This window comes from Lepidochelys kempii, chromosome 5, assembly GCF_965140285.1.
Source record: "Lepidochelys kempii isolate rLepKem1 chromosome 5, rLepKem1.hap1, whole genome shotgun sequence".
Classification (NCBI taxonomy): Eukaryota; Metazoa; Chordata; order Testudines; family Cheloniidae; genus Lepidochelys; species Lepidochelys kempii.
The window spans coordinates 125,960,634-125,986,044 of record NC_136384.1 but is presented as its reverse complement, the minus strand read 5'-3'; the positions used below and the strand labels follow the sequence as shown (position 1 = coordinate 125,986,044).

Sequence of the window (25,411 nt, the reverse complement as noted above, 5' to 3'; positions counted from 1 at the left end):
GACCCTCAGCCTGGGTAAGTCAGAACAGGTCCACTGTCTTCACGGGAGCTTCATGGATTCACCCCTGCTGAGGACCTGAGAGTTATTTTCCACTCCCATAACCCCTGCAATTGTCCATATATTGACCAGACAACCAGCTGAATAATAATAAGTACATAGTGGAAGAGAAAGAAAAAGAGCTGCAGCTACTGGGTTTGTACTCTCACTGCAGGACATTGAGGGGTACATGTCTGGTGGCTCTGCCGCCCCTCACTGACTCACCGCTCTGCTGGGCTCGGGGTAGGAATGACTCACAAGTCTCCCTAGCTGCAGTGCCCAATCAGAAGTGAAGGGGGCGGGTGCAACCACAGGGCCAACAGACAAGAACTGTGGTAGACGGACCTCAGGGCCTGAAGCCAGGACAATGGGCCCTAGGGGCCAACCACAATCCGGGACAGTTGCGAGGGCTGTGACCGTTTCAAAAAACTCCTTTGAAAAAGTACTTGCAAATAAGAAAAAAAAGTTGTGCTTTAAGTACCTTTAAAATGTATTTAAACACTAGCAGTAGCTGCAGCATATTTAAAGTACTAGTACGTAGAGTACTTCAAATTACTAATATACTTAAATACATGGGAACACTGAATGGAATATAACAGTTCTGTACAATCCTAACAGGAGCCTTCATCCAGCCTAACAGCTGCCATTATGACACATGCAGTTCATTGAAAACACAGGACTGCCAATGCTAAATGTTCAAAATTCAGAAGTCAGGCCCCCAAAGTTCACGAGTGTGGCTTAAACATCGTGAGATTGAAAACAAACAAATAAATCCTGGGTTCTTTTCCGTTTGCCCTCTGGTTTTGGATTCTTTAGGGTGCAGTTGGGTCACATTTTCAAGCTTTTCTTCACAACCACAAGGGCAAGCAAGTTACTTTTTCTTTTAAAGAAAGCAGATATTCTTAGCTAATCACATGATTCTGGAAACTGGGATTTTAAGAAAATATTGGGAGATTTTCAATAAAACCATGGGAGTTGGTCACATTGAAAAACATTTGCCATACATCATTTGGTGCATTCTACCTTTTCCCATGCCGTAATTTAATCGATGAATAATGTGTGTGTTATTCGACCAGCTCTGTTTGACTGGTCAAATAAATATGTTATTTTAAGAATATTTTTTCTACCATTCAGTGATAAGCAGCCAGGGACCCCCCCTAAATTTTGGGCAGACTGATGAGCTTCCTCTGAAAAATAACAGCAATGCCAGTCAGCTCAATTGTGTTAAACCCTCTCTAATAATTCGAAAATCCAATATTTACTTTTCTACCACACTCTCCACCTCAGATCTCCAAGTGATTTATAGACATCACCGTTGTAAAGAAGGCAAGCCTTATTGTTCCCATTTTACAGATAAGACAACCAAGCCAGAGAACAGTTAAGCCTGCATTCCCCATTGACTTCCAAGATGAGTTGAGTACCTAACTCTCCTTTGTACCTTTGGAAATCTCCCTGAGAGATTCTCCCAGACTGCCCTTGGACAACAGTGGCAGAGCTCAGAACTCAAGGAAGGAGACTAAACATAAGTTCTCTGGGTTTTTAATCAGTGCTTTAATCTCATCATGCATTACATTTTAAGGGGAAAATGAAGATGCTACCAGCTATCCTTGTTCAGCTGCCCCTCTGTACATGGGACTTCACTTTATTTCAGACCCAATTATTCTTGCATTCCATACAAGTCTGTTATCCGGTTATTCATTATTTACATGAGAAATGAGGAATCATGTAACTGAGGTTCTTCTTCCGAATGAGATGGATCCACTTGATTTTATTGTATTTTTATGTCCCCCACATTCTCACATAGCAGAGTGAGCAATACAATAGTCAGTGAGGAAGGGTTGACAAAACGGTGCTATAGCATGCAGTGGTATCCCGACAGCATGTGTTTCCTATATAGAGTAAAGGGAGAAACTGGTTTTCCAATTCACACCATGTAATGATACCTAGGAGATTCTGACTTCTTTAAATGATAAGCATTGTGAGCCTGCTCCATTAACTTCAGCGGGCTTTGAATCAAACCCTGTGTGCTTACATACTGCAAACATTCTCTGATGTAGCAAAGGGACTCTGAGGTATCTAGTCCTGATCACCACATCTAAAGACTCATGTGTGGGAACTGTCCATAGTCTGTTCAGAGTTGGAAAGGCAGAACGAGCCCCTAAATATTTGTATATTTCAGGGGACACCCCCTCCTCCTCACATACAACCACCACATTAGCATTTTCCATTCCAGTGCAACTGTACAATGCTGTCACTCAGGAAAGCAGGAAGGACACATCCAACAGCAGGAATTACCTTTCAAATCATTTAGCACATCGAGATGCCCACAGTTTACAGGCTATATTGGGATATATTTAAAATACTTCCCTCTGGTGTTTAAATTGCCTCATAAATATGGGAAATGCCGACAAAATGAGCTTGCAAATAAGAAGTTGGTCCAATAAAAGGTATTGTCTCTTGAAAATAAGAGTAATTTAGGGTGGAAATTCTATTGTGCTCCATTCAAAGCAAAGCCAGGATAATTGCAAAGTTATGATATGAAGCAATATTGTAGGATTCACCCATTAGCTGAGCTAAAAGCAGTATTTCTTGCTGCTCCTGTTACCCAAGTGCACGGGAAGGCAAGGGCTTTCTGTTTAAATTAGCAGACCCCATATTATCACTGCAGCCCATTGAACAAGTCAACAGGCAAGTTTATTTGCTTATAGATTTCTCTTTCACTCTCCTGTAGGTTTAACACAGACAGCAGGAAGTAGGTCAATATTACTATTACACAAACCTGTAGTGAGTGATGCTACTATGCAACATTGTGTTACTGTAGTCTCATAGCAAGCCAACTTCAGACAATTCTGTGTGTATTTTCCCAAGTGGTGGGCATTGCATACATACTGTAAATTGCATGGATGATCTCCCTGACTGTTATTTTCAAAGGAACAGAAACTGTTTCAGCAATTATATTGTACTCATCTTAGTCATATATTATGCTCTGACATATTGAAAATCTGATGAATGGTCAGTAAATTGGTGCTCTCCTTCAGTTCCTGGACAGAGTCCATTGTTTGCTTGACTATTGCTCATTGCTTGTTTTGAACTGATGGGCAGTTAATTGCAGCTCCGCCAGGGATATGAAAGCCCCACCTAGACAATAAACTATTTTTTTATTCTAAAGCCCATTTAATGCACTGGTCTTTGTCCCCAAACCTAGAAACCCACCTTTCTCCAGTGAAATACATGATGAACAGAAAGCTTAATTAAATTACCAAAAGTCCCGCCACCAAACCCCAGGGAAATTCAGACGTCTCTGATGGAAATAGGAGCGGAGTCTTCCTGATGTAACTCTGGGCAATGGTATCACGGATGCAGCTCCACTTGTGGAAACAATGGAAGCTCTAGCATAGGAAAGCACCTGTGTTTTTACCATCATAGTGTCTAACCCTGCTAGGAGACATGGTCATAAAACTGCTGACGACCACAAACACCCTGGCTCCATTATAGCTCCCATCACTGGGAATCTAAATTGGCAGTAGTTCAACACTAGGAATGTTAAGAAACAGTTCAGGGGTAATTTTAGTCTTTGAAGTGTTTACAAGCCTACACCAAGCATGCTTGAACACCAGAACTTGTCTACACTATGCTCCTTCTTTCCAGAAATGTTCAACAATTGCTACCAGCGATTTAGCTTTACTGGAGACAAGGTGCTAGCAGCTGCTGACATTTTAGCCACAGCGCCCTCCGAGTCATTTTAGACAACATGATGGTTGGAACATGTGGTAGCCTGAGACCCAATCTGCACTAGGGCCCTGACTGGTGCTGCCTCCAGAGGGATAGAACTAGTGATAGCAACAGTGGAAATGTTTTGCAAACAAACAAAAACCTTTAGTGCAGAGACAACCTGTGAAATGGAGAAAGTAAGGACAAAGGAGAGAGAGCACCAGGCAGAAACTGTTTTTCCTGGGAATTTATATTTCCACAGACAGGGATATCTGAAAGCAGGAAGGATGGAAAAAAGCAGTAAAAAACTGAGAGTGGATTATACTTAGAGTGACCAGATAGCAACTGTGAAAAAACAGGACGGGGGTGGGGGGTAATAGGTGCCTATACAAGAAAAAGTCCCCAAAAACAGGACTGTCCCTTTAAAAATAGGACATCTGGTCACCCTAATTATACTTTCAAAAAGAACTATCTCAGGGCTTTCTGTAGTGCATCACCAGTTCTTGGTTTGCCATAGTTTAAAAAATAAAAGTGCATTCTTCTGAAGTGCACCATTAGTTGCTTTGGAAAAAAACAAAAACACTCAGGACTTAAAAAAAAAAAAGGCACCCACTCATGTCTCTGCCTGACATGAATATACATGTCAGATTAACAACATACAAGCACCAGAAAAACTCCTGGCAAGGAAAACAAAATAAAGCAAGAGGAAAACAGTTGATGGATAAATTAAGGTCGCCTTTGTCACTGCAGCTGCTTCTATGAAGTAACTAGTACTGAAAGTTTTTTTAAGTCTTGTTTATTCTAAAAAATTCTTGATCTCTTGACAGTTCATTCATAAGCAATGGAAAGGACAGACAGCTAATATCCTACAATAGACTAGATCAGACACTATGGCAATGATACAGTATAAGAATCTATCAATAAGAATCTGTACCCCCTAGTTATCTTATTCAGCTGTCTGGACAACACTCATGCGGACATCCACCACAGCTGCTATGCTGTCTTTCACTGGCATAGGGTAGAACAGCAGCAGAACCAGATAGGTGGGGCTTTTCTCACCGTTCAGTTTTGTTCCTCAAACAAGAAAAATTTGCACAACCCCAGCTATTAGGACTAGTGAAAGTGGCAATAACCAAGTTTCTCTTTTATTCCTTTCTGTGTGATACCTTAGAGGCTGAAGCAAGGAGATGCACTGTGGCCCATCATAGTCTGCCTGAGATAAAGAAACAAAGAAAAATTGGAGACGATGAGGGTGTTTAAAATGCTGTAGCTTGATATTGTAGTTACTGCAGCTGAGAACCTAGGTAACAGGTTGTGTGATAGTGGAATTAAATCCAAGTCCAACGTACCTAGAAAGAACGAGTGCCGCGAGGATATTGCAATGTGTGCTATAGTGTATATTTAGAATTCTTATAGTCTGGGACACTGATAAAGATTCTATGTACCTACTCTACTAGAAATACTAGAAACAAATTCTCATCTCACTTACATCGTTGCAAACCTTTAATAACTGGAATCAATGGGTCGCAGATTAGAATATGAAATAGGTATATCTTTCTTTTTACATCAAGTTTAAAAGTGACACACTTTTACTTTCAATGCAGTTTGTGAAATGAATAAAATGAACAATGGGCACAATCTTCGTGGGAAAAAATAGGTAAAAGCACATAGGTGTATGTATGCAGCATATTGAGACGTGGCAGAATTAGATTTATGCATTTATAATTTCAACAGGTATCATCCATGTTTATTTTTAAGCATATATTTCAATTTTTAATCGACTGACATTGTCACAGTTGTGGGAGATTACAGGAGAGTCCAGACAATAATTATTTAATGACAGTAGACGTCAAGATTCCAAACGTTAAAGCTTTATAACCATTAAAACACAAGTTGTCAAAGCATACAAAGCAAATATCCTTACACCAAACTTAAACAAGTTCTCATGCAGCATTTTTCTTACTTTGCCTATTGGTAAATTCAGGTGGTCGATGGAACATTTTTTTTTGGCAGGTTGTGGTGTACATGGTGAAATTCATGTTTACCAACATTTACCTGATAAAAATCTAACTCTTCCAAGCCTACGTATGATCTTATTTGATTGTGTTTCTGTTAGGCAGCTAGTGGTATGGTCCTGGGCAGAACTTAAATACTGCTCTAGTGGGGCCTAAAGAGAATTTGTAAAGTTATGACATAAACCATCAGTCCCTTCTTCTTCGTGCTAAGGTGACTGAGCCTTTGCTTAAGCCATTGCTGCACTCCCATGGAAGGAGTCTTCATGGGTCCCCCCTTGCTGCACAGGGGAAGTAAGTAATAAGTGAGGGCAGCCTTTTACAGGTATAGGTACTGTCCCCTCAGACCAGCTCAGCTTTCCTGTCTGTGTTTAGGGGGTGGAGCCAGAGCCCCAAGCCTCTATCTGCTCATGAGAGGGGAGAAGGCTCTGGGACACTCACAATACTGGGAACCTACAACAGAATCTCACCCCAAAGCTCTTGCAGCAGGGAGGGATATTACAGCCTTACCTGTGATTACCCTGTCATTTTTCCCATTTGTGTTGCAATTAGAGCTTGGGGAAATCTTTTTGGTGAATAAGTTGTGAGCCAAAAAATGCAGTTTAGGGTCAACTGAAACTGTGGATTTGTGTCAAATTCAGAGAATAGTTTCCTCCTCCCTGTTTTTTTCAGCTGAATTTCAAAAAAGTAGAAGTGTTTTAAATTTAAAAATGAAAAGTAGAAACACTGAGTTTCAAAAATGACAAAATAAATCTACAAAAGGGAGACAGTAAAAACAGAACCCGAGAACAAAACAGAACATTCAGTTTTGGGTTGAACAAAATGACCCAAAACAAAGGGGTTTTTTGGCTTTTCATTTGGGCAAGAAAAAAAAGAAAAAAAGCAATTTTATTTTGCATAATCCCCAAACTAATATTTTTTCAGATTTTTTGGTTCAGATGCCAAATTTTTATTTTCCCATAAATTATTTTTATTTTAATATCCCTTACGTTCTTAAACTTTTAATACATTTCCCTTTTTTTCTGGAAGATCAGAAATGCCATTAGCTGCTTTGGGTAACAAAGGGCACCCTTTGCAGAGGTAGTGGCAGTCCTTCAGAAATAGAAAAGTTACTTCTGACTCCTGTTAGCAAGCTGTAGGGTTTCTGCAGCTGCAATTTCCATGAAATTTCTCAGCAACCAAAGTCAATTGTCATGCAATACCCTGAGCAGCATCAGTCACACTGTTACCTTGTGTCACATAACACAGCACAATGTGACTGACCACCATCCAACATGACATGTCACAACAAGGTGCAATGCATGGGAAATAAAGACACTTTTTTCCTGGAAAATGTACACACAAAAGTCCACTGGTCAGAAAGGAGGGTAGCGGAGGTGGTTTGTTCATTTTTTGTTTTTTAAAAAAAGTTGTGCAGTTCCTCTTTCATAGGCAGAATTAAAAGCTAAAAATAACAATTGTTTTTGTTACAGCAGCAGGTATCTCCTTTCATCTCTCTCTACAAAGATGCATGTCTTTAGGGTGCAAAATGAAGAAAGCTACCAACGTTCCCTTCACCCACAGAGTGGAAAGGTGGTCTTGTGGTTCAGGTACGAAACTGGGAGTCAGGAGATCTGGATGGAGTTCCAAGCTCTGGCACAGACTCCCACTGTGACCTTTGACAAGTCACAATTTTTCTGTGCTTCAACCCCATATGTAAAACCGGGCTAATAATACTTCCTTTCTCCCACCTATTGAGACTGTAAGGTTGTCAGGGCAGGGACTCTTTCATACAACGTGCATGCTCAGCACCTAACACAATGGGCCTTTGATGTCGGTTGAGCCCTCTAAACTCCATAAAAACAAATAATAACAGTGCAAGAGAATAGGGATCTTTGACTATTGAGCCTATTAAGGTGCTGGGTGCACTCAACTCCCCGTGAAGTCCATGAAAATTCTGAGCATTCAGCTCCTGGTAGGTTCAGAACAAGAGCTGAGCACAAATTGGAATTTCCATTCCACCAGAGATTTCGATAATTTGACATTTGTTTTCATTCCAGTTCAGAAATTATTGGCAATGGTCAGAACTATGGGAATTATTGACCCAAAATGAGAAAGTTGAGCCTGTTTGTTTAGACATTTTCCCACTGAAAATTTAATTGAACTTGACACATTCCCTAAAATATTTCATTTCCAACAAAAATGCGTTTTCTGAGGGAAAAAACTGCCCCAATGGAAAAAACTGACCACCTCTATTTGAAACTGAAGAGTCCAGTTATGATGTGTCTTGACTAGATAATATCCATCACATATTTCCAGAACAATGAAAAAAAACTTATTTTTGCTGACAGCAGAAGTCATTTTGATTATTTGAGACAACGGTGATAGGAAGTATTGACTCACATTGACCTACAAGGAACAATGGAAGTGTGAAGACAGGAGTGGCAATCAAGATAGACACTAGATATTTAGCTGAATTCACCCTGACAATTTAAAAGAAAAGAGGATGGCCAGGAATATTTCATCCATGGTGGGGGGAGGAAATCCACAGACAGAGCACTCACAGGTTTCACTAACCTGGCCTGAGGAGGATGCATAACCAAGAGAACACTTACGAGATCACAAGAAGCATCCATCTTAAAGAAACAAAGAAGTTCAAAAGGAGTAATTATCATTGATCAAAATGTCTGCTACAATCACTTTCCCTGCTCCCTCATTATAAGGCGACCAGACCCTTCTCCTCACTCTCAGTAGTCAAACTGTGGTGGTTCCATCTCATTTGAGCTTCTAGCAGGAGAGATTTGTTTAGCTGCTTTTTAGAGTAGACTCTTTGGTTTCACCCCAGATGTAAAAATACATTTACACGGATTATTTTTCAGGAGGGGGAGGGGCAGTGAGGAGGAAAGTAAAAAAAGACTCTTAAAATGGAGGGTTAGGTATCTCCATCCTTGGAGGTCTTTATCCAAGGAGCAGGTTTTGAACAGCCATGTTTTGCCAACGGCTGAAAGAGATAATAATGCAAGGGGTTGCCTTGCTTCCTAAGGAATTACTGCCCCCGCCCCTACTGAAATGCACTTTGAATCAAGTCCTGATGCATTGCACCCTATTTCCCCCCACTTCAACTCTTGGCCTATTTCTCAAAACAACAATCTAGCCAATCAAAGGCGACTGGACAGGAATTCCTTCAAAGTCAATCAAAACTGCTCTTTAACTAGCCTGATGGAGCCTTTTGAACACTACAAAACACATGTTTCTCTGTGCCCAGAGCTGGCCACACTACTTTTCCCTAGAAGCCTCAGTAGCTAGATACCATGAACAGGATTCACCTCTACCACAGAGCTCCGTATGGCACTTTAGAGTTGTACCATTGGGCTATCTTCCAGGCCATCCATTCTAATATAACCTAAAGGTCAAACCAGGCCCCACCTTGTTAACTGGCCACCTTTTGTTTTGCTTTGGAACAGCATAGTTGCAAGTGCAAGAGATTTAAATGGATGACTCAAATCCTTCTGAAGAGAGGGCGGTCCTGCCCCAGGTCTTATACATGGTAAGCAAAAGGAAAAGGAAGTATATTTTACTCTCATTTATATAGTTGGAAAGGCAAATTGAATTCCACTCCAGACAAGAACCCAGCAGGGGCTGTCTCTAGTACATACACACACTCAGACAAACTGCGGGATTAGCTCCCTGTAAGTAGCAACGGGCCAGCAAAGCCAAAGTAACAAAGGCAAAGGCAGAAGGACAAGCTGTGAATTGCAATGCTATAATTGCCTCAGCAAAATATTGCAAGTCTGGGGATAAATTAGTTACTGGAAGGGGATGCATTCCTTTAAAAAAAAAAAAAAGAGTCAGGGGTCAGACCCTTTGCACAGTTTAGCCTCCTGCGACCTTTGAACTTCAAGGGAGGTCACAGGCATGTCACTGTTCCCAGCTGCTGTCTTCTGCCTCTGCCCATCGCAGGCCCTTAGCCCTTTTCCATTGTGTAGTGGTATTGATCTGTTGGCAGCAATGGGCTGGATAATTAGCCAGGAATTAGGGTTTCTATTACAGCCAGGAGGCTGCCCCAGCTGATTTATCACCTGAATAATTTACTGTGATTGAAAGGAAATTAAAATGAACTCCATTTGACAACTGTGCACTTTTATGGGCTTTAGTGAAGACTCAAAAGCCAAATTAATAGCCTGGTGTTGTTTAATAGTCTACTGAGAGTAAATAGGGGAAGGTTTTTCTTTCCTGATGTACTTTCTTGTGCCAGATTTAAGAGTTGCTTTCCTCCACCCCACCACCCTGCAATAAAACTACAGACAGAATCAAAGGTAGTTTTACTTAAGAGAGAAACTGCTTTCTAAATCTGTTTTCCTCCAAGGTTATTTTTACCCCTCCTATTCCACTGCCATTTTTCAGGGATAAGAACAATTGCAACTCAAACAACAAACGATGAAATGAGACAGTATTTATTCTCCATGAGAAGATGTTTTAAATCCTGCTGATTACTGTATACTGGATGGCCATCTATTACACTTTTCCAGGATGCTCTGCTTGGCTGTAAAAGCTATCCGGTGTAACGGTCATATTATGGAGAAGTACAAAGCAAATATTAGCCCTCAGATAGCCCAGTCCAATGCCCACTGCAACCAAATGGGGTCTTTCATTGATTCCAACTGGCATTGGATCAGGGCCATAAAGAGCAGTTGTTTCAGACAGGGTTCAGTATATTGTATCATGATGAACTTCTTTTGGTTTCCAGGAAGGGAAAACAATTATTCGCAGTAGCACAGGTCGGAGTAGAGTCTCTAACTCTCTGAGGTGACTGCATTCTGATAGCTGCATCCTGCTGGGCAAAGTGTTATCCCAACACCTTGTATCCCCCAATAGCCCAAATTTGGTTCTCAATTCTCTCCCAATGGCAGGGCTTTTGGGGTGGCTCACTGGGCATTAGAAACCTGTACTAAGCTGCTGAAGTATTGTGGTAAGTTGTGGCTTGTTAACTCCAAAAGGGATACAAAGAAGTTGGGAGTGGCTCTCTATTGAGAGAGAACTAGGAAAGTAGGCGCAGGGGGTACTGCAGGGAGGTACTTCAGGGAGAGAGAAGTTTAGCTGGATGTTAATTTTGTTTTAACTCATTGCCTTTGCGCACTATTTAGGAGAGGTTGGGACTCAGCCAGCCCTCAGTTTAACACCTGTAAAAACCACTCTGATGGCAGTGGGGTTTGCAATGGAATAACAGCAGAATTTGCAAAAAGAAAAGGAGGACTTGTGGCACCTTAGAGACTAACAAATTTATTTGAGCATAAGCTTTCGTGAGCTACAGCTCACTTCATCGGATGAGCAGAATTTGGCCCACAGACTTTACAAGTGGTGAATGAGTGAAAGATTGTACCCAGATGGTGTAACTGTAACCAGGGATGATTTTAGCACTGTCCAGTCTTAGACCACAGAAGGTTTTAGTAAGATTTCAATAAATATCGGCTTTATATTTTTTGTTGCATGATTCAACATGGTAAATTTCACTAGGAATGAACTTTAGAGATTCAAGGAATTTTCATACTTTAGTCATTTTTCCCCTTTAATACTCTAATAAGATTGGCAGAAGTCATCATTCATCAAAAACGTTAGTTTCTAACAGGAAACCAGGATGCGTTATTCATAGTCCAGTGGCTTTGCACAAGCAGTGATCATGCCATCAGCTCCTCAGCTTGTACTCATTTAATGATTGCACTTTGCAAGTAGGTGAATCAGTTTAACCAGAAAAAAAAAAGATATTCATTATGTCATTGTCTTGTGTGTTGTTATACCTGAAGCCCAAATTCAAACTGGACAAGGAGGATTTTACCAGCCCTCTTTCACCGGTTTTATTCCTACAGATACTGCAGAGTCCTCTATGCAGTACAGATCCTTTAAGTGGAAAACACAAGCTCTCAGTCTGACACGTGGTTCTTTTAAGATTATTATTCATAAAAGTGAAAACTGAAAATTTTCAAAGGGAATTAAGCCCCTCTCTAAGCACAGGTGCCAAGAGACACATATTTGCTCCAGCTACCTTATCCTGATTCTTTCTAAAGCAAAGGAGATTTAAGGAGCAGTATTTCATTTTGAATAAAATTTCATTTTTTTCCTTCCACCTGATTGTTAAAAAAATGTGGATGACAAATCAAACTCCTGAATGCTTATCCAAATCCAAAATATTCAAATTTTATCCCAAACTGAATATGACGTCCAATCCAAAGGCAACAGGGAAATTGCTGCACAGTGCTGGGAATTATCTGCTATTAATAACAAGTGGTTTTCTTTTAAGTCTGTGATTTACATAGCGTTGTATTTGGTCACACCAGGTTATGCCTCATTGCGGCTCTGATCTAAGCCCTGTTGAAGTCAATGGAAATATTCCTGTTGGCTTCAATGAGGATTGAACCCATGTGGAATGCTTGGAGTGGACCCACGTGCAATGCTTGGCGTGTAACAGCAAATCCATTTAAGATGGAGACAAAAATCCAGTTTAGATTTTTTTTTTAATTTATTTATTTATTTGTTTTTGGTAGGAAATTCACGACCTAAATCCTCTAGTTGTCTGATTCTGGTGCATATATTGGGCCAGATTTCCAGCTCGTGTAAACTGGAGTAGCTCCACTGATTGCAATGCAGCAACCCTGATTTATACCAGCTGAGACTCTGAGCTGTTGCTGTTAAACAATGGCTGTCATAGATAAATACGAGATTAGAAAACAATGTAGATCCGAGATTAGACCTGAACAAAACACGGTAGTCTTAGTCTACAGAACTTCACTGCAGATACATTTAGGTATGTTTTTGCGCCACGGGTTTTTCCATTTCAAGTTCAAAAGAACATGAAAATCTCAAAGTGAAACTCAGGTGAAATGTTTTGAAGCTACCAAGTTTCATGTTGTTTGTATCCAAAATTATGAACGCAGAGCTCACTGCCTAGCCCAGCGATCCCCTCGTTCCAAGGGCAATGGGGATGCCCTTTACCATTTGCTGTCCTTGGGATGGGAGAGGGAAAGCGGCGTGTATCTCCTCAAACCTCCAGTGCCTCAGAGCTGGTCAAAGTTGATTTTTCAGCAACATTTTTCATCTGTTTCAAATATGGACCACAGAAATGGGATGGATTTTTCACATTTGGGTGAAAAATGTGTCCCATTTTAACCAGTGATAGAAATGGTTGGAATGTTTTCCAGTGACAAATTTCATCCAAGTATTGAATTTCAATGGGCGGGTGGGGGGAGAAACCAGGATGAATTTTTCACAGTTAGACCTGGGTACCGCTGACCCAAGTTGAGCGCCAAGGTAGCCCAGCTCGGATGTGAGCAGCCACAGTGCAAAACCAGTCAAGAGTCTGGTTTCCCACACGTGCTCTCCTGTGGTTCTTGGCGCTGCCATCAGCTGATCCACTTTAGGGTTCTTTCCCAGCGAGTAGTGGGAGATCTGGTCTGTCCTTCTGGGCTCAAGAGCACAATTGTGGCGAGGCAATGAAGGACTATCAGCACAGAGTGGAACTAGTCTGTGTCCTCCGTGGAAAGTGGGCAGAGCCAGCTGAGTAGAAGCAGGACCAGGGCTTTAGCCTATTGCCCCAGATGGGTCAACTAGTCCAGATTAAAGCACCAGCCCATGCCCAGCTGAGACAGTTTTGTGCGTGGACGGGGATAGGTTGGGGCAAAAGCCGAGTTAATTCTGCAGTGAAGACACACCCTAAGGCGCTGTCTAGACTGGAGAGCAGCACTGACAACAGCTGTCTGTGGGCCGCTGTCCGTGTAGCTGCACTGTTGCAGCGCTTAGTGCGGACAGGCAAAGCCAGTCTTTTCACTGCTGGAGTCTGCACCCGGCCTAAGCTCCTCCAGTGCAAACAGTAGCTTTGCCTGTTGACAGCAGTGATTGTGCCATGCAATTACACGGATGGCGCTAATCAGGGCCAGCCACCCAGCCTATGTAAGGCTTAATCCAATTTACATAAATTTGTGCTCATTAAACATCTCCTGGTGTTCTGCCTGAGGCTGCTGGCAGGTACGGGTAAAACCAGTTCAGCTGCTGGTGGCACTAGGAACAGTAACAGGATGTGGAGTCCGACAACAGCAGCAGAGTTATATCCCCGTCCCTCAGACGATAGACGCTCTTGGGTGACCAACTGGCATGTCCCACAAAGCTCCATCAAGGGGTAGCTCACCACAAGACCTGGCCCCTACACCAAGATGACACCAAAAAGAAAAGCAAGTTCTGATCCCAGCCTGGGAAAAGATGGTTTGAATGTCTTTCTTTGACGATGGACCAGAAATATGGGAAGCTCAAGCTGGGTTTCTTTGCTGTGACTGATCAGAAAGGTCAGATGGTGTCAGTTTGTTTCTTGATTAGAAGAATGCAACAGGGCTTCTGGTGCAAAAATTTGTGAGAGAGAATTTAAAATTCAGTTTCCAGGAATACATGAAATCTATGTTATGCCAAACGTTTCTGCCAGTGCAAACTGATCACGGGATGCTTGCAGAAAGTGAACACATAAAGGCACAAAATGACAAAAGGAATTAATATTTACAGGAAGGGTTCTTTTGCATTTCCCCCCATCCAGAACGCGTATGTGCAAGGGGATCAAATTAAGGTTTCACGGGTGACCTTAATTCTGGCATTTCTTAACTTTTGAGTGCTTGACCTTACAACCTTAACATTACAACATGTACATATGCATTTATGCATACAAAACTGTACATTAAAAGAACATGTAGGTTGCAAAGCCAACCACCCAAAAGTTAGGAAATGCTAGAACTAAGGTTCTGTTGCAACCTTAGTTCGGCCCCCTTGTGTGTCTGTGTGCACTGACTGGATGATGCTCACTAAATGAACAGCTATTCAACATTTTGTTTTCTCCTCATTGTTCAGTGTCTGACCCCCAGGCCTTATTTACTGCACACTATTCCAACCCTGCTCTGGAGATAGAATTATTAATTTCCTCCTGGGCTTTTCTATGGTGCTTATCACTAGATTCACCCCCCAAAAACATGAGTGAATGTGGTTTCACAACACCCCTGCCTGAAGTCTCTCAGATGTGCCAAATGCTCCGTATAAACCACAATCAATCAGTTTACCCACCTCTGCATTGCAATCACCCCTGGGGTACCACACAGCAGCTGTTTTGCAGATCGGAGGGAAAAACTACACAACACTTCAGGGCAGGAAGCAAAAACGAATACCACAGAGAAATGAAACTTCAGGTGAAGCACAGTTACCGAAGCTGGAATTGATGCTGTCACACCTACTTGCGTGAAAAGTGTCCTGAGGACTTAAACCATCTGTCATCAGGCACAGCATTTCCAGAGCCAGGCTGTGGCATTTTTTCAGCACTGACTCAGAAGCTGCACCGGTGCCTCTGGTAGCCTGGAATTCCTTTAGAAGTCCCCCGCTCCAGTCCTGACACAGCTGAATCTTACTTAGCTTATGGGGTCTGACAACCGCACATTGTGAGCTGGCATGGGCTATGCCCACGCTAGACTAAAACAAAATGTGAAGAATAAAATTCAATAGACTGAGAACAGGCAGCGGAGCATGCCCATGAGGCATCAGCAGGACTGCTTATTTGGGTAAGCGTTCACCAAGGTAAGTAAGCGCCCTAAATCAGGACATAACACTGACACATACACAGAGCCATGTCCCAGCAAGAGCCCGTGGGAGGATTTCAACCAGTTCGGCCTGAATTCCTTCAGAGTGGGAGCGCATAGGGGCAGAGGCACTGCCAGCCACGCAGCGAGTGCAAACTGCTCCCTGCACCACACCTAGACCTAGTCCATGGTAAGCTACCTCCAAACACAGTTCTCTTCTCCATCCTGCATTGAAGATCTTCAGCCTCATCTACACATGGAGCTCCCGCGGCCATCTATTCGTGCTCCACACGTGAGCATCAGACAGAAGGGTTTTGCCTTTCGTTTGCAGACCCTCAGTTTAGACCTGACACCAAACTAACATGCTGCAATCCAAACACCACAAACTTTGAAGGAGCTCAAAATCCAAACCAGGATCCACCTCTAAACGTCGCAGATGACCTTTCTCTTCATGACAGGCTGAGCCAAAGCCCAAGCGCCAATGCCCCGAACGTCTCAAAACCTAGATGTGCATTTTGTAGCGTGACCACATCTCCATTCACCACTCATTTGAAAATCCGCACAGGGGGCTCCCAAGGCAGAACTGTGGGAGGCTCCATATTCGAATGGATAGAGAATTGTAATTCACCTGCGTGAATAGCGGACCAAATCCTGCAGCTCCCACTCAAGCAAACCACTTCTTGAACTCAAGAAAGGCTGAGCCTAAGTAAAATTACTAAAACTGGAAGCGCTGCAGACAGTTGTGGATATTTACCTGAGTTAGGGAGCAGGCAGTTTATTGTCACAATGGGCCAGAATGCCACACCTCTGGGTCGAATGACTTGCATAGCATATTTCTGTATCTCCTCAGCAATAGCTAATCATTCCTACCCCCATTGCTAGTTTAGCACCTGACCCATAGGCCCTTGAACTCAACAGGATTCTTTCCATTAAGTTCAGTGGCCTTTGGATCAGGCTTTTAAGGCTGCTGTGACTATATTGCCAGGAAATTTCTGGTTTTCCCCTTCTAGCAATTAAGATCTTAAACATTTTGTTTATAATTGATTTCTTTGGATCTGAGACTGGAGCCAGAGAGACTCCCCATTTTGGGGGGCTTCACATCTGCAGGGCTAGGCTGGCCTCTCTTAGGAGGCCTGAGGTGGGCTCCATCTGCTATAAGTTATGGAGCAGAGCTACGGTACATAGCATCAGCGTTCATTAGGATTGCTGGTCTTCTAGCTGTGAAAATAAAGACCAGCCTGTCGTACAAACGGAAACCCTGAGTCCAAGCTTCCCCAGACAGGCGAATGCACTCAGACCTCTATAAGGCAATCAGGCTGCAAACTCCATTTTTGATTAAATGTATCAAATCCTATGAAGGCCAGTTCTGCAGTGCTGAACACCCTCAGCTCCCAGTAACTTCAACAGGAGCTACAGACACTCAGAGGTTCTCAGTAGGTGCTCAGCACCTCACAGCATCAAGCCCTTAAGCCCAGAACCTCCAAGGTATGGAGACACCTAACGGATAGATTTCAGTGGGAGTTAGGTGCCTACGTACCTTGGAGGATCCAGGCCTTAGTTATTAACTTAGTGGGCCCATTCCTCCCATTTAATTCACGACTAACTAGCAGGACCAGCCAGCCACCCAAAAATACAGATAAAAAGGATCTGATGCGATCAATCTTCACCACAGCCAGCTGACTGTGTGGTGGTCAGGATAGCACAGCACTCCTGGGCTGATCCTTTTGTTCTGCTTAGACTGAGCAACAAGCCCACCGCCAGGGTTCGGTACCCTACAACACTTCACCCGCCCAGATCTGTCGCCGGGCTGGGTACTCGGACTTCACACTCCAATTCCGAGTGACGCTGGATCCTTCAGAATCTGGAAGATTCAACAAGGTGGCAAAGCGGTCTTTTTCCACCACAGCATTTTCTTTTTAATCATTTTCGACCCGTGAAAGTAAGGAAACTGAAAGAGAACTATCAGCTAAAACTTTTATGTAGCCAGTGTGGAAAGAGTCAACAATGTGGACAAGTGCTGTGCTAGCATCTCCACGTTACCACGACGGACGGACCTTAGCGATGGACTAATCACCATCTAGTGGCACCCCACGGCATTTCACTCTTTGAGTCTCTCAGTGCTTGCTTTCCTCTCACCCACAGCGACAGCCTTGTTTGCTTTTTCTAACTAGGAACAAAACAAGCCCATTGTGATCTGAGCCTCCTTCCCTCTGCCCCATCACTGCTGGATATGAACTGTGACCTAGTGGAAAGGGGCTTTACAAGTTCAGGTTCAGAGTTGCAACATTCATAAATAGTACACACTGCAACAATCACAAAACCAATCAGAAGCTTCTCCAATATTTAGAGATCACACTGGTGATCGAAGGCTCATGGGATTTCCAACATAATGCATAATTTTCAGCACTGCAAAGGACTCTCTCAAAAAACTAATAGCAACATATTTCTCCATTCCTTGAGCTCCTACCAGAACCCAGATTTATCCAGGATGTTCCCACTTTCTGGATATCCCTCCATTGCTCTCAAGCAAGGGAGATCAGTCCTTCCATCTTTACATCCTGGAACCCTGGTTCAACAGTGGAAATGCAGGAGATTACCAGTGATTAATCGGATGTTTTGCTAAATACAGAACCAGTGGCAAGTGAACCCTATATTTGAACGGCCAGCAATAGTTTAATTTCTACATCACACAGAGGACAGCAAAGACACATTCTGCACCTGTGACTAAATAGCAGGCAGTGGCCTAACAGCAGCGAGAACCTGCTACTTAGCAAACAAACAGAGTAAGTCAACACCTGTAAGTGCTTTATGCCCATATGTGAAAAACGGGAGTGAAAATATAAGATCTTCCTAAAAACAGGACCAGATTTTTCAGAACTACACAACTGATCTGCACATGCAATCATCCAAACTGTATACACAAATCAGGTTTTTGCCTGAGCAAATGGCCAGTTAGATGACAGACTGGTCATTTACATGTGCAAAACCCCACTTTATATGCACAGTCACAGTAATTATGCACCCAAATTAGCTGCACAATTCTGAAAACCTTGCCCTTCTTTGCAAATCCTGCTATATAGCTACCATCCGATGCATACACCCCAAACACTTTGTATCCTTTAAGCAGCATCTTTTAAAACCAAACTCCTGTATGACTGCTGTGCACTTATTGCTATAGAGTTTGACATGATACCCACTCTCCAATGTTCTCCTACTTAGAATGAGAGAACTAAGTGTTTGGTGATCTCCTGCAAGAAAGTGTCTACAGCCAGAAAGTGTGCATTTGGAAAGCTTGGTGGTTCACAATCGTACCTGCTCTGGTTTGATGGGTTCAGTTGTTGTGAAGATGTCAGAATAATGTTGCCTCTCGAAGACCCGATCCAACACTTCTAACTGCTGCTGGGTGAAAAGATCTCCTCGCATCTGTTTCCGAAGGAAATCTCTACCCGGGAGGGAATGGCCATTTGGTACTGGAGATTCCTGAATACCTTTCAAAGATGACAAAATACACAGAAGAATAAATAGCTATTACAATGACCGCCACAGCACAGAGGCCTCTCACTGTGTTCCACTCTGTCCTTTGATTACATGTGTCAGCGTGTTCAAAAGCCAAAGGAAAAGTTAAACATTTGTAGAAGAGACTCTATTAAACAGCGGGGTCATTTATAATAGAAAAGTCTTAACGCAATTTCCTAAACACATTCCATTGCTAACTTCATAAGGTTCTGTAAAGGCTAGCTTTCTCTTAGGTGCAAATGGATATTTTCAAGTCCAAAGTGTCTTTATCCTGATACATAACAAAATGATCAGGATCCAAGGGATAAACATTTACTGTTATCAGTAATCTTTAAAAAGGCAGTTCTCCATGCCCCCAAAAACAAACGTCAGTGGCAATGGACATGTTCCATTGTTACCATATGCCTAATTCCTGAGGGTTCATAGCATCAAGACACAGCAGCTGAGGTGTTACAGGCAGATTTTCCTAGCCCCTCGGTCATACACACACGCTAAATGTATTAGCTGCTTCTTCTACCTGCAGAATAAGGGTGTTCCTGCTGTGCTGCAAGCCACATTTTTCACTGGTGAATTTCAGTGCGACACTAAACTTTGCCGTCTGCTCTATAGCAGTGGAGGGCAGAGCAAAAAGAGGCCTGTTTGCAGCCAGCTCCACCTTTTCTAAGTAGTAGCCCACCAGCCAATCCCAGGGCTGGTCAGAAACTAGGACTGACCAATAGCAGCCCAGCTATCAAAGATGGCCTGGCACTCGCCAATAGGCACCATGACTATATCCTAGAGGGTCTGGCCTGCTTTGCCCTCTTGGCTCCTGACTCACAATCCAGTGTCGGCTGTAGTGGCCGCTTGTATTAGTTATAAGATTTTACCGTAGCGGTGGGATGGTTAGCTCCTGAAGATCGATGGGTGTTTTCTAGGCCCATTCATTTCGCAGAGACTAGCAACATTGCTCAGCAGTTTTGCCAGCTCCAGAGGTTCAAAAATCATGAAACAGGCCCCCCCAAAATCAAGAGATTGGCTTAAAAGTAACAAGATTTTCAGAAGATAAAAACATGGCTGCTTTTTATTTGCCTTTTGATTTCTGAGCCTTTAAGATGCACTTGGTAGCATTTTCATGCCTTTCCCTGCAACCATGAGGGCTACAAATGTACTTTTATTAAACGAAAGCTGAGATTCTCCCATATTCACATGACTCCAGGAGCTTTAAATAAAAACACCAGATACCACATGACTTGCAATAAATTGTGAGAGCTGGCAACACTGCACTAGCTACCAAAATGAGCACATTTTAAAGACAAGGGCTGGCCTTAAAGACAGTTTGAGTTGTATAACTCAAACATACCCTACGAGATAAGGTTTTATTTACATTTAAGATGGCTTCCATTATGAATGGCTTGTAGATGTCCAGCAGCATTAACAATTGTTACTACAGGTTCTGCATCATTTAAACTTGCAGATGGCAAGTATCTAAAGAGATCTATGCAACAACCACTCTTCCTGTAGGACCCAATCCTGCGCCCTTTGAAATCCATGCCAAACTCCCACTGACTTACATTTATGCAGGATTAGGTCTTTATGTACAGCGGTTAAGATTTTTAAAAGTAATTTTGCGTGCCCAACTTGAAACAATTTAAAGCCCCTTCGTTTCCACAAACCTCAGCGCACCAACACTGAGAAAATCAGAGCCCTTTAAGGTGTATTAAATTGGATCCTCAAAAGTGAGGTACTTAAAATCACGAATCACTTTGGAAAACTTTGGCCAGCATCTTTAACATACTGGTCCCACAGAATGTGTGGTTGCTGTTAGGAAGACAAACCAGGAAAAAGAAAGAGGAATCCTTTTGTTTTATAGCCAATGTTTCAAGTCATAACCTCTTTTTATTTACCTGTTTAGACACAGTCATTCTGATTTAAATTAGGAATATCACCGGTAGGTTTATTTAACAGTTTTAAAGTCAATTTTTTAATCCATCAGGGAAAATCTGAACTTGTCCTTTGAACAGAATGTCTAGACATGCATACAGTAGTGTGAAAAGGTACAAAGGTTTACAGGAGAGCAGTGTATCTTTAAATCTTTTTTCTATTCCAAATCAAATAATATCTAATAGACCTAGTGCTGGGTTTAGTCAACCATGGCTTATAAAATTAAAATTCTGGTTGCTAGCTGCATGGTAGCAAAAGGCCAGGGAGCCCCTGTCTACAGAGCATGGAAATGCCAGCTTTAAATTTCAGGTTAAACCAATGTTATTCACAATTTGGCTTTGAAGTTAAAGCTTTACACAATTTCAGCCTAGGAGGGGGTGATGAAAGGGAGAAAAATAATCTAAGCTATAGAATGACCCGGAAAATGTTCCATGTGTTTCTAATGGTTCCTGCAATGTTTATATATCGAAAGAGTGGGTGTATAATTGGATCTGGTTTTGTTTAAATATGGTGCAGTGGATTCTAGTTTCACGAGAAACAATTGCAACACCACATATTTGCACTAAGCACATCCATTGATTTTATTTATTTATTTATTTATTGGTGGGCATATCTGAAGATTAGAATTAGCTTTATTTTGGCTCAAGCCATCATTTGGTTACATCACCGGATGTTACTGACTACCTGGGTTACCAAAAATAACTTTCAGCATTGTAAGTAGTAGCAGTAGAAGTATTTAGTAGCATTACAATTGCTCCCAAAAGCCCCCGTCAGGATCAGGGCCCCATTGTGCTAGGCGCTGTGCGAACACCTAGTGTGACACGGTCCCTACTCAAGACGCAGACTATCAAAGACAAGAGACATACGAAGGGTAGGGGACAGGGCTGTAGCCAGATATACTCAATTTTGAAAGTCCTTTGATATATCACACACACACTCTCCAGTCTCATCCACCCCTCACAGCCACTTGACCCATAGAATCATAGAATCATAGAATATCAGGGTTGGAAGGGACCCCAGAAGGTCATCTAGTCCAACCCCCTGCTCAAAGCAGGACCAATTCCCAGTTAAATCATCCCAGCCAGGGCTTTGTCAAGCCTGACCTTAAAAACCTCTAAGGAAGGAGATTCTACCACCTCCCTAGGTAACGCATTCCAGTGTTTCACCACCCTCTTAGTGAAAAAGTTTTTCCTAATATCCAATCTAAACCTCCCCCACTGCAACTTGAGACCATTACTCCTCGTTCTGTCATCTGCTACCATTGAGAACAGTCTAGAGCCATCCTCTTTGGAACCCCCTTTCAGGTAGTTGAAAGCAGCTATCAAATCCCCCCTCATTCTTCTCTTCTGCAGGCTAAACAATCCCAGCTCCCTCAGCCTCTCCTCATAACTCATGTGTTCCAGACCCCTAATCATTTTTGTTGCCCTTCGCTGGACTCTCTCCAATTTATCCACATCCTTCTTGAAGTGTGGGGCCCAAAACTGCACACAGTACTCCAGATGAGGCCTCACCAATGTCGAATAGAGGGGAACGATCACGTCCCTCGATCTGCTCGCTATGCCCCTACTTATACATCCCAAAATGCCATTGGCCTTCTTGGCAACAAGGGCACACTGCTGACTCATATCCAGCTTCTCGTCCACTGTCACCCCTAGGTCCTTTTCTGCAGAACTGCTGCCTAGCCATTCGGTCCCTAGTCTGTAGCTGTGCATTGGGTTCTTCCGTCCTAAGTGCAGGACCCTGCACTTATCCTTATTGAACCTCATCAGATTCCTTTTGGCCCAATCTTCCAATTGGTCTAGGTCCTTCTGTATCCTATCCCTCCCCTCCAGCGTATCTACCACTCCTCCCAGTTTAGTATCATCCGCAAATTTGCTGAGAGTGCAATCCACACCATCCTCCAGATCATTTATGAAGATATTGAATAAAACCGGCCCCAGGACCGACCCTTGGGGCACTCCACTTGATACCGGCTGCCAACTAGACATGGAGCCATTGATCACTACCCGTTGAGCCCGACAATTTAGCCAGCTTTCTACCCACCTTATAGTGCATTCATCCAGCCCATACTTCCTTAACTTGCTGACAAGAATACTATGGGAGACCGTGTCAAAAGCTTTGCTAAAGTCAAGAAACAATACATCCACTGCTTTCCCTTCATCCACAGAACCAGTAATCTCATCATAAAAGGCGATTAGATTAGTCAGGCATGACCTTCCCTTGGTGAATCCATGCTGGCTGTTCCTGATCACTTTCCTCTCATGCAAGTGCTTCAGGATTGATTCTTTGAGGACCTGCTCCATGATTTTTCCAGGGACTGAGGTGAGGCTGACTGGCCTGTAGTTCCCAGGATCTTCCTTCTTCCCTTTTTTAAAGATTGGCACTACATTAGCCTTTTTCCAGTCATCCGGGACTTCCCCGGTTCGCCACGAGTTTTCAAAGATAATGGCCAGTGGCTCTGCAATCACAGCCGCCAATTCCTTCAGCACTCTCGGATGCAACTCGTCCGGCCCCATGGACTTGTGCACGTCCAGCTTTTCTAAATAGTCCCTAACCGCCTCTATCTCCACAGAGGGCTGGCCATCTCTTCCGCATTTTGTGATGCCCAGCGCAGCAGTCTGGGAGCTGACCTTGTTAGTGAAAACAGAGGCAAAAAAAGCATTGAGTACATTAGCTTTTTCCACATCCTCTGTCACTAGGTTGCCTCCCTCATTCAGTAAGGGGCCCACACATTCCTTGGCTTTCTTCTTGTTGCCAACATACCTGAAGAAACCCTTCTTGTTACTCTTGACATCTCTGGCTAGCTGCAGCTCCAGGTGCGATTTGGCCCTCCTGATAACATTCCTACATGCCCGAGCAATATTTTTATACTCTTCCCTGGTCATATGTCCAACCTTCCACTTCTTGTAAGCTTCTTTTTTATGTTTAAGATCCGCTAGGATTTCACCATTAAGCCAAGTTGGTCGCCTGCCATATTTACTATTCTTTCGACTCATCGGGATGGTTTGTCCCTGTAACCTCAACAGGGATTCCTTGAAATACAGCCAGCTCTCCTGGACTCCTTTCCCCTTCAAGTTAGTCCCCCAGGGGATCCTGGCCATCCGTTCCCTGAGGGAGTCGAAGTCTGCTTTTCTGAAGTCCAGGGTCCGTATCCTGCTGCTTACCTTTGTTCCCTGCGTCAGGATCCTGAACTCAACCAACTCATGGTCACTGCCTCCCAGATTCCCATCCACTTTTGCTTCCCCCACTAATTCTACCCGGTTTGTGAGCAGCAGGTCAAGAAAAGCACCCCCCCTAGTTGGCTCCTCTAGCACTTGCGCCAGGAAATTGTCCCCTACGCTTTCCAAAAACTTCCTGGATTGTCTATGCACCGCTGTATTGCTCTCCCAGCAGATATCAGGAAAATTAAAGTCACCCATGAGAATCAGGGCATGCGATCTAGTAGCTTCCGTGAGCTGCCGGAAGAAAGCCTCATCCACCTCATCCCCCTGGTCCGGTGGTCGATAGCAGACTCCCACCACTACATCACTCTTGTTGCACACACTTCTAAACTTAATCCAGAGACACTCAGGTTTTTCTGCAGTTTCGTACCGGAGCTCTGAGCAGTCATACTGCTCCCTTACATACAGTGCTACTCCCCCACCTTTTCTGCCCTGCCTGTCCTTCCTGAACAGTTTATAACCATCCATGACAGTACTCCAGTCATATGAGTTATCCCACCAAGTCTCTGTTATTCCGATCACGTCATAGTTCCTTGACATCACCAGGACCTCCAGTTCTCCCTGCTTGTTTCCAAGGCTTTGTGCATTTGTATATAAGCACTTGAGATAACCTGTTGATCGCCCCTCATTGCCAGTATGAGGCCGGAGCCCTCCCCTCACAGACATTCCTGCCTGTGCTTCCTCCCGGTATCCCAGTCAGCATTAGCTGGAGGACTCCACGTATACCTCACCACAAGTGGTGACTTAAAGACAAGAGGGCAGTGCCTTTGCAGACCGGTGCAGGAAGGACGTGGGGGCAGCATGGAAGAAAGCACGGAGGCAGTTGTGAGAGGAGACAAACAGATCTCCAAAGCAGGTATCATCAGTGGAGCTGCCAGGAGCACAGGGCTACAAGATAGGAGTGGATAAGTAGGGAGAGGCAACATTGTTAAGGCCCTTGAAGGTCAAGATCAGAGCTTGGTGTGGTGATGAAAGGGGAACCAGTGTAGGGATTCAATAAGGGCTGTGATATGGTCAGGACAACAAGCAAGGGAAAAGTATCTTAGCAGGTGCCTTCTATACGGCACATTATGCACGCCCTCCTTTAGCCCCTTTTTTCCAGATTTGCATAAGGCAGCCATTTTCTTTCAGTACCCAGAGTTACACCAGCTCTTTCAGCTATGGCTGATTACACAAGAAGAAGAACCAGAAATGCTCTGGGGCTAAGCCTTGGCCACTGTGAAACCCACAAATGCCCATTCCAACCCCCAAAACCAGGGAGGTAGAACAAGCTGACAAAAGCCATATTTAGCTTTTAATGTCTCTAAGGCAGGGACCATCTGTTAGTTCTGTATGTGGCCAGCGCCTAGCACAGGGGACTGGAGCTCTACCTCAATACAACAATAATAATAATAATAATTAATACACCATTTTTCAACTC

The 25,411-nt window shown here is 43.3% G+C and overlaps 1 protein-coding gene across 1 annotated transcript in view; it reads right to left on the bottom strand.

Annotated features, from left to right (window-relative positions):
• PAX5 (paired box 5) overlaps nt 1-25,411 on the bottom strand; it is a 221,579-nt gene that overhangs the window by 124,932 nt on the left and 71,236 nt on the right. The window contains exon 6 of the mRNA XM_073345748.2: nt 18,647-18,822. Coding sequence (XP_073201849.1) covers nt 18,647-18,822 — 176 coding nt within the window. The remainder of the gene's footprint in view (nt 1-18,646; nt 18,823-25,411) is intronic.